This window comes from Urocampus carinirostris, chromosome 6, assembly GCF_059441175.1.
Source record: "Urocampus carinirostris isolate Australia breed hairy pipefish chromosome 6, RoL_Ucar_1.0, whole genome shotgun sequence".
Lineage (NCBI taxonomy): Eukaryota > Metazoa > Chordata > Actinopteri > Syngnathiformes > Syngnathidae > Urocampus > Urocampus carinirostris.
Window position 1 is genome coordinate 29,313,822 of NC_142354.1, and position 15,164 is coordinate 29,328,985.

General features: G+C 38.7%; 1 protein-coding gene across 3 annotated transcripts in view; it reads left to right on the plus strand.

Annotated features, from left to right (window-relative positions):
- Positions 1-15,164, plus strand: part of LOC148364527 (inositol 1,4,5-trisphosphate-gated calcium channel ITPR1-like) — an 86,991-nt gene that overhangs the window by 15,748 nt on the left and 56,079 nt on the right. Inside the window, exons 9-40 of one of the 3 annotated variants that reach the window (XM_088338667.1) lie at positions 667-813; positions 906-1,001; positions 1,115-1,159; positions 1,578-1,732; positions 1,943-2,042; positions 3,382-3,542; positions 3,619-3,760; positions 3,850-4,008; positions 4,794-4,966; positions 5,107-5,226; positions 5,546-5,740; positions 5,836-6,087; positions 6,163-6,304; positions 6,398-6,551; positions 6,635-6,825; positions 6,901-7,033; positions 7,106-7,160; positions 7,232-7,397; positions 7,489-7,662; positions 7,825-7,899; positions 7,972-8,109; positions 8,190-8,315; positions 8,383-8,583; positions 8,665-8,916; positions 9,015-9,140; positions 9,219-9,347; positions 10,688-10,714; positions 11,197-11,317; positions 12,187-12,371; positions 12,437-12,585; positions 12,659-12,770; positions 13,757-13,792. In XM_088338667.1, coding sequence (XP_088194793.1) covers positions 667-813; positions 906-1,001; positions 1,115-1,159; positions 1,578-1,732; positions 1,943-2,042; positions 3,382-3,542; positions 3,619-3,760; positions 3,850-4,008; positions 4,794-4,966; positions 5,107-5,226; positions 5,546-5,740; positions 5,836-6,087; positions 6,163-6,304; positions 6,398-6,551; positions 6,635-6,825; positions 6,901-7,033; positions 7,106-7,160; positions 7,232-7,397; positions 7,489-7,662; positions 7,825-7,899; positions 7,972-8,109; positions 8,190-8,315; positions 8,383-8,583; positions 8,665-8,916; positions 9,015-9,140; positions 9,219-9,347; positions 10,688-10,714; positions 11,197-11,317; positions 12,187-12,371; positions 12,437-12,585; positions 12,659-12,770; positions 13,757-13,792 — 4,437 coding nt within the window. The remainder of the gene's footprint in view (positions 1-666; positions 814-905; positions 1,002-1,114; positions 1,160-1,577; positions 1,733-1,942; positions 2,043-3,381; positions 3,543-3,618; positions 3,761-3,849; positions 4,009-4,793; positions 4,967-5,106; positions 5,227-5,545; positions 5,741-5,835; positions 6,088-6,162; positions 6,305-6,397; positions 6,552-6,634; positions 6,826-6,900; positions 7,034-7,105; positions 7,161-7,231; positions 7,398-7,488; positions 7,663-7,824; positions 7,900-7,971; positions 8,110-8,189; positions 8,316-8,382; positions 8,584-8,664; positions 8,917-9,014; positions 9,141-9,218; positions 9,348-10,687; positions 10,715-11,196; positions 11,318-12,186; positions 12,372-12,436; positions 12,586-12,658; positions 12,771-13,756; positions 13,793-15,164) is intronic. The other 2 variants (XM_088338669.1, XM_088338668.1) reach the window with 2 other exon arrangements.

Here is a 15,164-nt window from a genome sequence, read left to right on the forward strand (position 1 = left end):
AGAGAGAGAGAGAGAGAGAGAGAGAGAGAGAGAGAGAGAGAGAGAGAGAGAGAGAGAGAGAGAGAGAGAGAGAGAGAGAGAGAGAGAGAGAGAGAGAGAGAGAGAGAGAGAGAGAGAGAGAGAGAGAGAGAGAGAGAGAGAGAGAGAGAGAGAGAGAGAGAGAGAGAGAGAGAGAGAGAGAGAGAGAGAGAGAGAATACTAGTATAGCGTTTGTGAGAGGCACCTGGCTTTGGCAACATCACGTGGATATATTTCAACCTGCAGCTCGTTTTTCTCTTGTGCTTCTCTGATCGTTGTCTCGCAGGCCGGAATCAATCCCTTAGCGGTCCTAATCTGACCCGCAGGCCGCCTGTTTAACACCCCTGGTATAGATGTATTTCAATTAATATATCTCATTTTGAGTTATGTCCATTTTTTTTAACTTAAAATATAATCAGTTGTGATTTATAAGATAAAATATAAAACCTAATGCGAGTAGAATTATCAGTAAATTGGGTAAGATTATTTTGCCATGTATACGGCTGCATTCAACCTGTTTGAATTAATTTGTGATTTCTTATTTCACACAAAATTTACAGAAAATATTTAAAAATAGTTATTAACATGTACCATAAACACATATAGTAATGTACATGAGCATCTAAAAATAGATCCTGTTCGGTCCAGGGCGATGTTGTACGCTTGTTTCACGCGGAGCAGGAAAAATTCCTCACTTGTGACGATCACAGAAAAATACAATACGTGTTCCTTCGCACCACTGGACGGCAGTCAGCTACCTCAGCAACCAGCAGCAAAGCCTTGTGGGAAATAGAGGTGAGGGTGCAGATAGTTGTTAAACACATCATTGCAGTTTCACTTTTTCAATAACAGTAGCCTGTAACAGTTTTACACACTGTATACACCAGGTTGTACAGCATGATCCCTGCCGAGGGGGGGCAGGATACTGGAACAGTCTGTTCAGGTTCAAACACCTGGCAACAGGACATTATCTTGCGGCAGAGGTCAGTGCACCACAAAGCAGGCTAATATACTGTCAGATTTATTTTGATAATGCAGAGTCAATATTTAATAAATCATTGTGTCCTGTTACAGTTTGTGGTTTATGTATTTAAAGGTGAATCCGGAGTATGAAGAAGAGAGTTTGGAGTCAAGAGCTCCGGTAAGAGCAACAATATAAAGGAAGCCGTAAAAGTGACCATGGTAAATTTTCTAACACACACAACTGGATAAGATGCATTAAACTCAGTCTTCAGTGACCAGCAGATGGCAGTGACTCACAGATAATGATCCTTCGTTGTTCAAATTGCTGAGCGCCTGTCTGTGTGGTTCCTATTGGTAAAGGCTTCAGCGTCTATTTTTCTATTAGCTGGTAGAATTATATTTTGTTTATAAATATTTTTCCCTAACAATAATTGTTTGGTGTACCACATTTCCTGCTACACTGCCCACTTTCAATTCCTAAAATCCATTTTGCCAACAGACCTCTCTGATTTCTTTATAAAGCCGGACTTGTGAGATTGCATTCATTTTTAAGCTTGGATTATTGCTACAGTATTTTTCTTTCTTTATGTTTACAGCTGGATTTGGAGCAAGAGGCATTGCGGGCTCGTTTAAGAAATGTTCAAGATAAAGTCATGTACACGCTCGTCTCCGTTCCGGATGGAAATGACATTTCTTCAATATTTGAGCTGGACCCGACCACGTTAAGAGGAGGGGACTCACTGGTACCCAGGTACTCTTGAAAAGAAAATTCATCAATACATACGCTATGTGGTAAATATTGGGTGAACAATGCACTGCTGTATTTTGAGTGTAACCTATTTGAGGTTGTTGATTTGGGACAGCATGTGTGTAAGTGTTGATCTAATCTAACACTTCCATTACGAATAACTGTGTATGCTTGTTTTGTTATATAGAAGTAAAATCAAACATGCAATTTCAGGAATTCTTACGTGCGCCTAAGACACTTGTGCACCAACACATGGGTTCACAGCACCAATCAACCTATTGATAAAGAAGAGGAAAAACCTGTCATGCTCCGAGTAAGTGTATAGTTTTCTAAATATACTGATTTGAAAAAATGATAGTGATTGATAGATAGATAGATAGATACTTTATTCATCCCCGCAGGGAAATTCACATTTCCAGCAGCATCCCTGAGCTGAGAACAATACAATAATAAAGCAAAAAGAATACAATATACAAATACCCAATGTGACGTGCAAATGCCCACTGTAGCGTGTTATATAGAATATCTAAATAGTGCTACACAGAATACATATTGCAATAAAATTTGGTAATATGCAATGTAGGGGGTGTGGTTTAATGTGGGCTTTTACTCTGCCGGGTAGAGTTAAAGAGCCTCATGGCATGAGGAAGAAAAGATCTCTTCAGTCTGTCCGTAATACAAGACAGTGACAGCAGTCTGTCGCTGAAACTGCTCTTCTGTCTGGAGATAATGCTGTGTAGTGGATGCGATGGATTGTCCATGATTGACCGCAGCTTTTCCAGTGCCCTTCTTTCAGCTACTGTTGTCAGGCTGTCCAGCTCTGTGCCCACAACAGAGCTCGCTTTCCTCGCCAGTTTATTGAGACGAGAGGCATCCTTCTTCTTGACGCTGCCTCCCCAAAACGCTGCCGCATAGAAGAGGGCGCTTGCCACAACTGTCTCAGAGAATATTTTCAGAATATAGAATATGATAGACTCATGTGAATATTTTTTTCCCTACATGCATTATGTGGTGAAAATCATTTAAGATGGGTAGAACTTATTCTGAGGTCAGCAATCATAATCTTTGGGCCTCAATTTAAATATGAATTTATTTTAAAGTCATTTGAAATCGAATGGAAAAAGTCTTGCATCTTTTAAACCATCTGATTTATGCAGTACTTAGGTTCAACCATAATGAACAGACAAGGGCCTTCACCACACTTTTCCACCTAAAGGCTTTCTATATTCATACCTGTCAACCTGTATGGTTTTGCCGTACAACGTACGTTTTTAATGCATTTTAAGACGAGTACGATGTACAAGGAAATCTGCACGGAAAAATGCAAATTTGTCAATGATGGGTACCATCTGGTATACACCGACTATCACGAAATGGCAAATCAATCAAGTCTCTATCTCGGTATCGTTTTTTTTCGTTGCAAACGAAACGAGGGGTTTGATGCTAATGTGTGCTTGTGTCTGCCGCCTTGGAATTTCCCATCATGCATCATTCCGGAAAAAAAAATTGTGTACGATTATTTTGTATTTTGTACGGGAAAATACGACAGTTTGTACGGGCATGGAGCCGTGGAGGTTGACGGGTATGTATATTGGAATTACTTTTATGTGAGTCTGCTGCATATATGTTGCTAATATTTTCCCTAATCACAGATTGGTACATCTGCACTTAAAGAAGACAAAGAGGCCTTTGCTATTGTGCCGGTCTCGCCAGCTGAAGTGCGAGACCTTGACTTTGCCAACGATGCCAGTAAAGTGTTGGCCTCTATTGCTGGAAAACTTGAAAAAGGCACCATAACACAGAATGAGAGAAGGTAAATAGCAGATACTAAATACAAATTGAAATCTTCAGTTTGTTCTCTAAATATTTTTTCTTATGTGTACAAACAGAGCAGTTACCAAACTTCTAGAAGATCTGGTGTTCTTTGTTGTTGACATTCCCAACAATGGACAGGATGTCCTTGAGATCACAGTCAACAAACCCAACAGAGAGCGTCAGAAACTTATGAGGGAGCAAAATATTCTTAAACAGGTAGGCGACCAGTTGAGCATGAGAAATTCATGCTTGGTACCACATTTAGTAGAGATCAATGGCATTTTCATATCTTTTCCTGGATTTAGATCTTTAAGCTGCTCCAGGCCCCGTTTACTGACAGTGGTGATGGCCCAATGCTTCGATTGGAGGAACTTGCTGACCAGCGCCACGCTCCCTTCAGACACATCTGCCGACTTTGCTACCGGGTTTTGCGTCACTCCCAACAAGACTACCGCAAGAACCAGGTAGAGGTTTCCTGGTCTATTGTCCTTTCCTTGATTTGAGAGTGAATATGCTGACATAAATCTTGCAGTTGCAATGTTAACTTACGTGATTTCCAGTAATTTAGTAGTAGTTGGGCTTTTTATCTTTTACAGCACTAATGAGCTGAGCATAATAGTTTCCCGAGAATTTTTGATGTGGAACGAAATGACTCATAATGGAGACTTACTGTATTTCATCCTGAAGGCTATTTAGCAAACCATATTACCATAACCAAAAGTAGTAAAATCATTCTTTCATTTTAGTTCCTTGAAGCCTTTCCTCATACTAAAACTAAAGGAGGAATGGATGACTTGGTTAGGGCTGCCAAATGATTGCCTCAACAAATCACGCAATAATGGCATTAGCTTAGCAAATCTTTGTGTAGAACTTGACAAGAAAAAGTCTGGTTTGAAAGTTTAGAAATACATGTCGTAAATAGTTTGTGTTGCACTGCTCCGGCTATTGTTCTTATTCGACTAAACGATTCTTAAAGTATATTGTAAAATCTTGCTCATATTGAATATGATTTTTTTTGGTTTAAGAATCATGAAATTTGAGCAAAGATATCTACCATCTGGACCTCATTAATCTCTTAAAATTTTAAAGTTTTTTTTAAACTTGGACAAAAACATAAATATTGTTAAAAACGAAAGGAAAATTATAATTAAAATAAGCTAAATAGTATTTTAGTGGAACAAAAAATTGCTTTTGGCGTGTTTATTTTGTGTTCATTTGCATTAATTTTCTTCCTGTTTGCATATTACAGGAGTACATTGCCAAACAATTTCGCTTCATGCAGAAACAAATTGGCTATGACGTTTTGGCGGAAGACACAATCACAGCTCTTCTCCATAACAACCGCAAGTTACTGGAGAAGCATATTACTGCAGCAGAGATTGACACTTTTGTCAGCTTGGTCCGTAAAAACCGTGAGCCCAGGTCGGTCAAGAGCTTAAACTCAGCAGAATGTGAAGCTATTATTATTGTTGCGAAGCTTTTCCATTGAGATATTAGTTTTCCAGATATTTGGATTTCTTCAGGAGTATTGCTCATTTTTATTTATGTTTGTGCCATTCTAGGTTTTTGGACTACTTGTCTGATTTGTGTGTGTCCATGAATAAGTCAATTCCTGTGACACAGGAGCTGATTTGCAACGCTGTCCTGGATCCCACAAACGCAGATATTCTCATTGAGACTAAGTATGTGCTACCTATGCTGAACAGGAGGCCAAATAGTTCTTGTGTCTTTCACATTTTGGACACATGGACTATTTTAGATAAAAACATGTTCTCAATTAGTTATAGGACCTTAATGAAATACAACAACAAAGAGACAAACATGTGTACCAGAAAATATATGTAATGCCTAAATTTGTCACTTTAAGTAAGCAGTAGGGATGATGATGATCTAATCAAATCATGACAGAAAATCATTGTACCTTTTGACTACGAGCTTCCAGCAGGCCCAACTTGATATTTTTCATAAACGTATCTTACGCTTAGCACTTTACTGCCACAGACTAGTGCTGTCCAGATTTGAGATTGAAGCGGAAGCCCTTGGGGACAACTCTGAAGAATCAGCGGAAGACGAGGAGGAGGTGTGGTTGTTCTGGAAGGACAGCAATAAAGAGATCCGCAGCAAAAGCATCCGGGAGTTGGCCCAGGATGCCAAGGAGGGTCAAAAGGAGGACCAGGATGTGATCAGTTACTATAGGTACTTACTCGCATTCTGTGACCAGATCAACTGCTTGAGCTTGGAACATTCAATTATGATAGTTCTTCTTTTTTTAATGGTGGTCCTTTTTCTAGGTATCAGCTGAACCTCTTTGCAAGGATGTGTTTGGACAGGCAGTACCTAGCCATCAACAAGATTTCGGGCCAGCTGGATGTAGACTTGATCTTGCGCTGCATGTCAGATGAAGATTTACCTTACGATCTGCGAGCCTCGTTTTGCCGCATGATGTTGCACATGCATGTAGACCGTGACCCACAAGAACAGGTTACACCCGTCAAATATGCGAGGTTGTGGTCGGAGATCCCATCTGAAATTGCCATTGACGAGTGAGTTATTGATGATAGTAATGTCAATGTTGCTGTTTAGTATGTTTTCATTCTTTCAATGTAATCACTCTGTAGTTATGACAATGATGGCACATCTAAAGATGAAATTAAGGAGAGATTCTCACAGACTATGGAGTTTGTTGAAAACTACCTGAGAGATGTTGTTTGTCAAAGCTTTCCTTTTGCAGATAAAGAAAAGAATAAACTCACTTTTGAGGTGGGTTTGGCCCATTTGGAATTTGAACCATGACTGTTGCTCACATTCTGGTAAAAAATACAACAAAGCCACATCTTCCTTATTTATTTTTAGGTGGTGAACTTGTCCAGGAATCTGATTTATTTTGGCTTTTACAACTTCAGTGACTTATTAAGACTCACTAAAATCCTGCTGGCTATTCTTGACTGTGTCCATGTGAGCACAATTTTCCCCTTTACTAATCTGGAAAAGGGAGATGAGAACAAAGGTATGAAACTCAGAATGGGTGTACAGCCAAAACGTTAAGGTATTGCGTTTTTTGATTTTTGATGTGTGTGGATGTTATTCCAGGTAGCAATGTGATAAGGTCTATTCATGGCGTTGGAGAGCTGATGTCTCAGGTCGTCCTTCGAGGCGGTGGCTTTCTACCAACAACATTAGATAGCAGCCCTGATGGAAACACCGCCAAGTCTCAGACTGAACCAGAGAAACAGGACATTTTGGTCATGGATACCAAGCTAAAGATAATAGAGATTTTACAGGTTGACCAGTAACGTGAATAACATTCATTAATGAACACATATGACACATCTAATGCTTAATACTATTTTACACAGTTTATATTAAATGTCCGCCTGGACTATAGGATTTCCTGCCTGCTCTCCATCTTTAAAAGAGAGTTTGATGAGAGCAACTCCTATAGTGAATTATCTGTAACTGGAACAGTTGAAGGTCCAAACAATATGCCAGGTAAGGTAAATCTTTTGCTCTAATACACAGGAATGAGTATGGTGAATGGTTTGACCAATTATGCCATTGTAGGAGCATTGGATTTTGAACACATAGAGGAGCAGGCAGAGGGGATATTTGGTGGAAGGTAACTACAAATGTAATATAGTTGTCTCAAATCAAAGCAATATGTGTAATTTCTGTCATATGTGGGACCAGCGAAGAAAACACCCCCTTGGACCTGGATGATCATGGTGGGCGCACCTTCCTAAGGGTTCTTCTCCATTTGACCATGCATGACTATCCCCCTCTGGTTTCCCGGGCCCTCCAACTTCTGTTTCGGCACTTCAGTCAGAGGCAGGAGGTCCTTCAGGCATTTAAGCAGGTACAATATTCGACTACACAAAAGATAACTATCATGCAGCTCAGGTTGTCTGCAATTTATAATCACACTTTTTTCTTGAACATGCCACCAGGTCCAATTGTTAGTCACCAGCCAAGATGTGGAAAATTACAAACAAATTAAGTTTGACCTGGACCAATTACGTTCCATTGTGGAGAAATCCGAGCTTTGGGTTTATAAAAGGCTGGGTCCAGATGAGGTGTTGGATACAGGAGAGGGGCTATCCACTCAGATGGAGCATAAAAAGGTACCAACAAATGTGACATATGCACTGGTATACAATGGTTTCGGAAAGGCTTCTTTAACAGACATGCAGATTACAAGAAGCATTTTTCTGTAGTCTCTTGTACTAGTTTGACATTTGATCAATTTTAATGGGTCCTGTTCTTTTATGTATAATCTATTGCAGGGTGAGTCTGAAAGAACTGAAAAGCCAAGCAAACCAGAGAGCACCAGCAGTTACAATTACAGAGTAGTAAAAGAGGTAAACAAGATCAATCAAACAAGATGTTTGGCTACATTGATTTACATTTTAGATTTTGCTCCCTTGCTTTAGATCCTCCTACGGCTCTGCGGGCTTTGTGTCCAGGATGGTCGGTCAGGTCGGAAGAGCAAGAAGCAGCAGCAGAGGTTGCTGCGGAACATGGGGGCTCATGTGGTCGTCCTTGAGCTACTACAGATCCCCTACGAGAAGGTGTATTTTATCTACAACACAGTGACCTAGTGGGTCTAATTTTCTGCACTAACAAGTAAACCTTTTTTTTTTCATTCTAGGGTGAAGATGTACGCATGCAGGATATTATGAGATTAGCTCATCAGTTCCTACAAAACTTCTGTGCAGGAAATCAACAGAACCAAGCTCTGCTTCACAAGCATATTAATCTCTTCCTCAACCCTGGGGTAGGCTGTTATTGCATTCACTGCTTTAAATCATACACGTGTGCTACTGTACTTTTATGTTTTTCAGATTTTGGAAGCCATTACCATGCAGCATATTTTCATGAACAACTTCCAGCTGTGCAGTGAAATAAATGAGCGCGTGGTTCAACACTTTGTCCACTGCATTGAAACACATGGACGCAATGTCCAGTACCTCAAATTTCTGCAGACTATTGTCAAAGCAGAGAATAAATTCATCAAAAAGTGTCAGGACATCGTCATGGCCGAGGTTTTGAACCGTTAGCGTCTACGCCATTTCTTATGTTTTGTTTTCTGTCTCAAAGAAGCTCCTTTTTTTGTCATTCCACAGCTGGTAAATGCAGGAGAAGATGTGTTGGTGTTCTATAATGATCGTGCCTCCTTTCAGACACTGGTGCAGATGATGCGATCAGAGCGAGATCGTATGGACGAGAACAGTCCACTGATGTACCACATTCACCTAGTAGAGCTTTTAGCTGTGTGCACAGAGGGCAAAAATGTTTACACTGAGATAAAATGTAACTCATTGTTGCCACTGGATGACATCGTAAGAGTGGTTACCAATGAGGACTGCATCCCAGAGGTTGGTTTAACATCATATATTTTCACATTGTTTACATGTATTTCCTCCAATTACCCTACTAAATGGTTTTATTTCTCACTCATATTGTACTCCTCTAGGTCAAAATTGCCTATGTCAACTTCCTAAACCACTGTTATGTGGACACTGAGGTTGAAATGAAAGAAATCTACACTTCCAACCACATGTGGAAACTCTTTGAAAACTTTTTAGTTGACATTTGCAGAGTAGGTAACCTATGTAGCTATTGAATACAGATATGAGAATGTACAACAAACGTGCATGGTTTTTTCCCCTTTTCCCAGGTTTGCAACAATACGAGTGATCGTAAGCATGCGGACACAATCTTGGAGCGCTACGTGACTGAGACTGTCATGAGCATTGTCACGACTTTTTTTAGCTCACCTTTTTCAGACCAGAGCACAACTTTGCAGGTATGAGATCAATATTGTGGAAGCAGCACTACTGTAAACTTCAGTCTATATGATCAAATGAAGAACTTATAAAATGAAATGATCTGCATTTATTTAGCGCTTTTCAAGTCAATGAAGACTTCCCAAAGCGCTTTACAATGTGCTTCACATTTACCCATTCACACACACACACACTCACACACCAATAGCGGCCGTGCAGCCATGCAAGGCGCCAACCTGCTTATTGGGGGCATTAGGGGTTCAGTGTCCTACCCAAGGACACCTCAACATGTAACACGGAGAAGAAGTCTTTACAAGTAATTATTGTATGTATTTGATAATTTAGATTAAAGAGTTGCATTTTGTAATTGTGTTGCACATGACTTCATCACACTCAAGGGCTGTTTTAAATATTAAACAATCTGGTACGTTTTTCTTTAGTGTTATTAATAATGTGTGCAAATATTTCCTTAATTTTTAAACATGACATTTTAAATGATCAAATTCATTACATTTTAAATATAGAGAAAATAATATCCCACAATAGGAAAAAGGCATATTGGGAAAAAAATACTATAAATGTTTTTAACATTGACAACTTGACTTTTGCTGTAAATATGCATGATTTAAAAAAAAAATCAGTTTTAGATCACTTGGATTATTAATCTGCCAAACACACCGAATAGTCCAATTTAATAATCACTTCCCTGCTATTCTGTTCTCACGATTCATAGTGCCTAACACATCAAACATCCAGCCTGCTCCTCTTCCACTCAGTGTCAGTTGTCTGTCATTAGTAGGGGTAAAATGCCTTTTCCAAGAAGCAAAGCTAACACGAGATGGGCTGCTTGATTAGATTTATGTGTTTCTCTCACCTAGTAACTGTTACATAAGTGCCAGTCTATTAATGTCTGTATTGCACTTCAGGCAGCCATCGTACTGAATGCAAGTACTGTACATGTATTAGCTCCCCTCCTGTAATTAGAACTTAAATAGCCCTGCACTGAAGCTGATATTTTAACTGTGCTGCCCACATGTGTCCTTGGATAATAGCAATGTTAGGACAGGCTTCAAGAGTTTTTTTTCTTTTTGGAAAATAATGTGCTGCTCTGATGTACAATATTAGTGACTTCTCATGAGTTTAAAAAAAATCAAGATCAAGATGTGTTTATCGTGTGGTGGTAGTGAACACTACTCAACATTTTACAGGAAGTAGAAGTAAAGTCTAATCCAAAATAAACTATTAAATTGATATATTTGACAATAATTAAACTAATGTACCTGTTTTTGCTGTGTAACATCTGCATGTGCTAACTTGTTTTTTTATGCACATTCTTTACTGCTTGTATCCTCCAACACAGGCTGCTCTATTGGGGAAATTAATCCAGGTATTTTTTTACTATAAATAAAGGTGGAGCGCACTTATACATATTGCAGATTATGATTTAAGTGATGGTTATCTGCTGGATTGGGCATCCAGGGTTTCTTAAAGCAAACAATCTAAATCATGCGTACTTATTCAGCATTATAGCCTTCGGGTTAACAGGTCTCCCTCACACTTGGGGTGTCTATGTCCCTGCTTCACTCTTCCTCTGTGGAGTTTACATGTGTCCCCTTAATGTTTGTGGGTTTTCTCTGGTATTATAGATCCTTCCCACACTTTATATACTAGGCTAATAGAAATTGGCTGTAGGCATTGGTGTGCACTTGAGAGTAAAGTTACCTGAGAATGGCTCCAGCTAACTTTCAGCTCTGATGGGGACAAGAGCTGTAGAAAAATAATGGGTGGATTATCATTATGATAATGATGAATATAGAAAAATAGAAATTAGTTTCCTCCTGGTAAAATATTTTCTCATTTTCTTCCCAGACCAGACAGCCAGTCTTTGTGCAGCTTCTGCAGGCTGTGTTCAGGGTCTACCACTGCAACTGGTTGTTCCCTGTCCAGAAAGGTTTTGTGGAGAATTGTATCAAAGTGCTCTCTGATGTTGGTATGCTAAAACTCTCATTATGAACGGTCATGGTTCTGAACACCTATGTATATGACCTAAATAGGGTCAAAATTGAATCAATCCTCTACCTAGATCATTTTATTTAACTTTCTGGATTACTAGTTACAAAAGCTACTAGTTTGGGTCATTCTAACCTATATCACTCCTTCTTTGCTTATTTAGCAAAGCACGACACAATTTTTGTGTTGGTATATTATAGCTATATACTATAAACAAATCAGGGTTGTTACTTCAGAGAAAAAGTCAGTTTTTGTGGAATTCTTTTGTAATTTATTAATCTAGATTTATTCATGCTTAATCGTTTAAACCATTATTTTGTAAGGGGTGTTTCTAACAAAATAACCCAATTTTGGCGAGTCTTTATTTGCCCCAGATTATCCTTTTTTCAGTTACTTCAGACATAATTAACCAAATAAAAATAAAAAGCATTTTTTTGTGGGGTTGTTTTTGAGAAGGTAGCAGACAATAACCAAATTTGAAACCCCCCAAGTTGGATCATTTATTTATAAACGCCACAAAAATGTTGTTTTGAACAACCTTAAAATGCATGGTCACCCAAAACAGTCACATTTTAAAAGAATAAATAATGTCTAAAAATTGAAGCTCATTTTGTTTTAGAACATACAATTTATATAGTATGTTCACAAGCTCGTTCAAAATTGAGTCATGCAGAACAGAGCAAACCACAAGAACTATTTGGAAACAATCCTACCCATTGTTTTTTCCGTACAAAATATTGGCTGTAGGTGTTGGCGTGCACTTGAGGGTAAAGGATTGCTCCATTTTAACCCATTTCAGAGTGTAATTCTATTAATGGATCTTGCATGTACTGTATGTGTCAATTTCAGCCAAAGGTAGAGCCATAGCCATTCCTGTGGACCTGGACAACCAAGTGAATAACTTGTTTGTGAAATCCAACAACATTGTTCAGAAAACCGCAATGAGCTGGAGACTGTCGGCCCGTAATGCCGCTCGTAGAGATTCTGTGGTGACAACGTCGCGTGACTACAGGAATATTATCGAACGGCTACAGGTGAGACCTGTCCAGCAATATTACAACTTTAGAGCACGCGTTAGCATTGTTTCTGTGGCATGTAGGACATTGTGTCAGCGCTGGAGGACCGCCTGCGTCCTTTGGTCCAGGCCGAGTTGTCTGTTCTCGTGGACGTTTTGCATCGGCCTGAGCTGCTCTTCCCAGAAAACACGGACTCGCGCAAAAAGTGTGAAAGTGGAGGTTTCATCTGCAAGTAAGATCTTTAGTATTAATCAATTTTGATTGGAGTAAGAAAATAATAATTCTAAATCAATGTACTTTTGCAGGCTGATCAAACACACCAAACAGCTGTTGGAGGAAAATGAGGAAAGACTATGCATCAAAGTCTTACAAACACTTCGAGAGATGATGACTAAAGATCGTGGTTATGGAGAGAAGGTAGGAGATGTTTAATTCTTTTTGTCTGCAATCAGGTTTTTTTTAGGTCTTTCAATTGTTTTGCATTTTGAAATTTGTCCTATTATCTAGATTTGAGAACTCGTATGTTTATTTAAGAGATCAGGGTGTGTTGATGAGAATAATGGTCACTAAATGAGTAAATGTAATTATTTTATATTAGTTATTATTAGTGGAGTGCAGACCTCCATCAAGGCTCAAAAGAGTAATTTATGAGACATGCATCTTTGATTGCTGTTCATTCATTTGTTTACGAGTTAGCAGGAGACTTCATTATTTTCATACCATGATAAATATCACTATAAGCTTAAATATTACACTGTTATGTTAAAACAACAGAGCTTAGGGTGGCTTAAAAAAACTTCAACTAGTGGATATAATGAAAATTAAAAAGCTGGTCTAACATTTTAATTCAGAAATTACTCTATTCTTTCAATTTCCAAATATAATTTAAGTAATGTAGTTGCTGTATTAATTTAAAGGCTATTATTTTTATTTATTTTTCATTATGATTATTGTTACAAATGTAGTTATCATTAGTTTTTAATTTTTGTTAATTATTTTTTGTTATAATTATTTAGATACGTTATTTTGTATCATCATTCAGGACTTTTCTATTTGGTTCAAATATGTGTCTGGCAGACAAGACAGTGTGTTCCAGATTAGGTATCTTCATGTATCACGTCTCACTGGATTTAACAATCATTTTCCTATTCAAATGGTACATTATCTGTCTGTGCGATCTATCACTAAATCGCTAAATGGCTGCCAAGTGTGACAAATTAAATTAGGGTGTGACATTCAATAGCAACAGCCACCACAAATGCCCTTTTATGAGCCCCTGCATTAGAGAAGTGTGTCTGCATTACTTAACTAACACATCATACTGTTTTTTTTTTTGTTTTTTTTTTACCTCTGCTTGAGCTTCTTGACCTATTATCTAACCTCACAAACCTTCTCTCTTTCAGCTCAGGGCCTTTGATGATGAGATGGATATGCCTAAGGTTATTTCTTTTTCTTATCCATTTTTGTCCTTAGTTCTTCTAGTCTCCTTTATATAGTATCTGTAGATGGTAGTGACATTAGCTGCTGTTTGGGCTTTGTACAGTAGTGATATCAGAAATACTGTGGTAGAAAATGGTCTATTGAAATGAAAAAGGGAGGATGATCATGAGAGATGGATGGCAAGTGATGTTTTGTGTGTTACTTGTCGAGAAAGGTTAACTTCACTCATTGCACGAGCAAGTAATCACTGTAAAACTCATTTCCTCTAATGGAATAATTTTACTGCTGAGTAAACAGATTCATAGGCCATTGCTTGCTGGCATTGTAAATATGCGTCATTTAATGAGTACAAAGCATGATCAGGTAAAACGTGTGCAAAATCGTATTGGTGAGTTTTTATAAATGGAGTACGCAACAACAACAATTTAGAAAAAGCTTGTTTATAAGATATTTCATGAATTTCATTCATTAAATCTATTTTTTTTTATATTTTACGAATAAAGTTATTAACTATTGGAGGTGCTATAAACACTGTCCCTGTAAAGCAGTTTTAACTCAAAATAAGGTGTTAAATCCTATTCAACTTTACGTTAAAAGTTTAGAATTGATTCAAGTTAAAGTTAGTTTAAAGCTATAACTCAGGTGTTAACGTTGTTTTAAAGCTTTTTACTTTTGAGTCAAAACATAAATTACGAATGTAACTGCGGTTCTATGAGTCCCGTAGAACTGCCAGAGGCGGTATTTCATGCATGGAATTTCTCCTTTGCACATGCGCAGTTCTGAAAATGCATACTAAAAAGTAGTCACTCCATAGCACCTATAAATTCCAGTCTCATCACGGATGTGCTACCTTCAGAATCTTCTTGCGCGAACACACGGATTCCGAGTGACAAGATGCTCTGGCAGTCGTACGGGACTCATGCAACCGTAGTTACATTTGTAACTTTCGTCCCTACCGACTGCCAGAGGCGTTGCTTCAAGTAGGATTGACTAATACCAGCATAGTCATGAGGAACCCCAGAAACAAACCTCACCTGAGAAGCCTCACCTGGACGACAGACAAGGTTGAGCGGTGTGGGGGAGGCAACATCAAAGCTTTAGAAGCTGGCGGAAAGTGCTAGGCAATGCTTGAGAGGCGGCAACACAAATGGAAAGATACCATTTTCAGGGCAGTGCAGGAAGTGGCAATTGCCCGGTTGAATGGCAGCGGACCTTTTAAGGCATGGGGCAGCCACAGGAGGCATAATTCGGGCAACAGTCCCAGCAATTCAGCAGGACAAGTTCCACCAATCAAACTTCAGACAAACCATCTCAACGAACTAAAGGCGACCGGATGAACGAAAACCTTGCCGTCGTGACAATGTAGCAGCG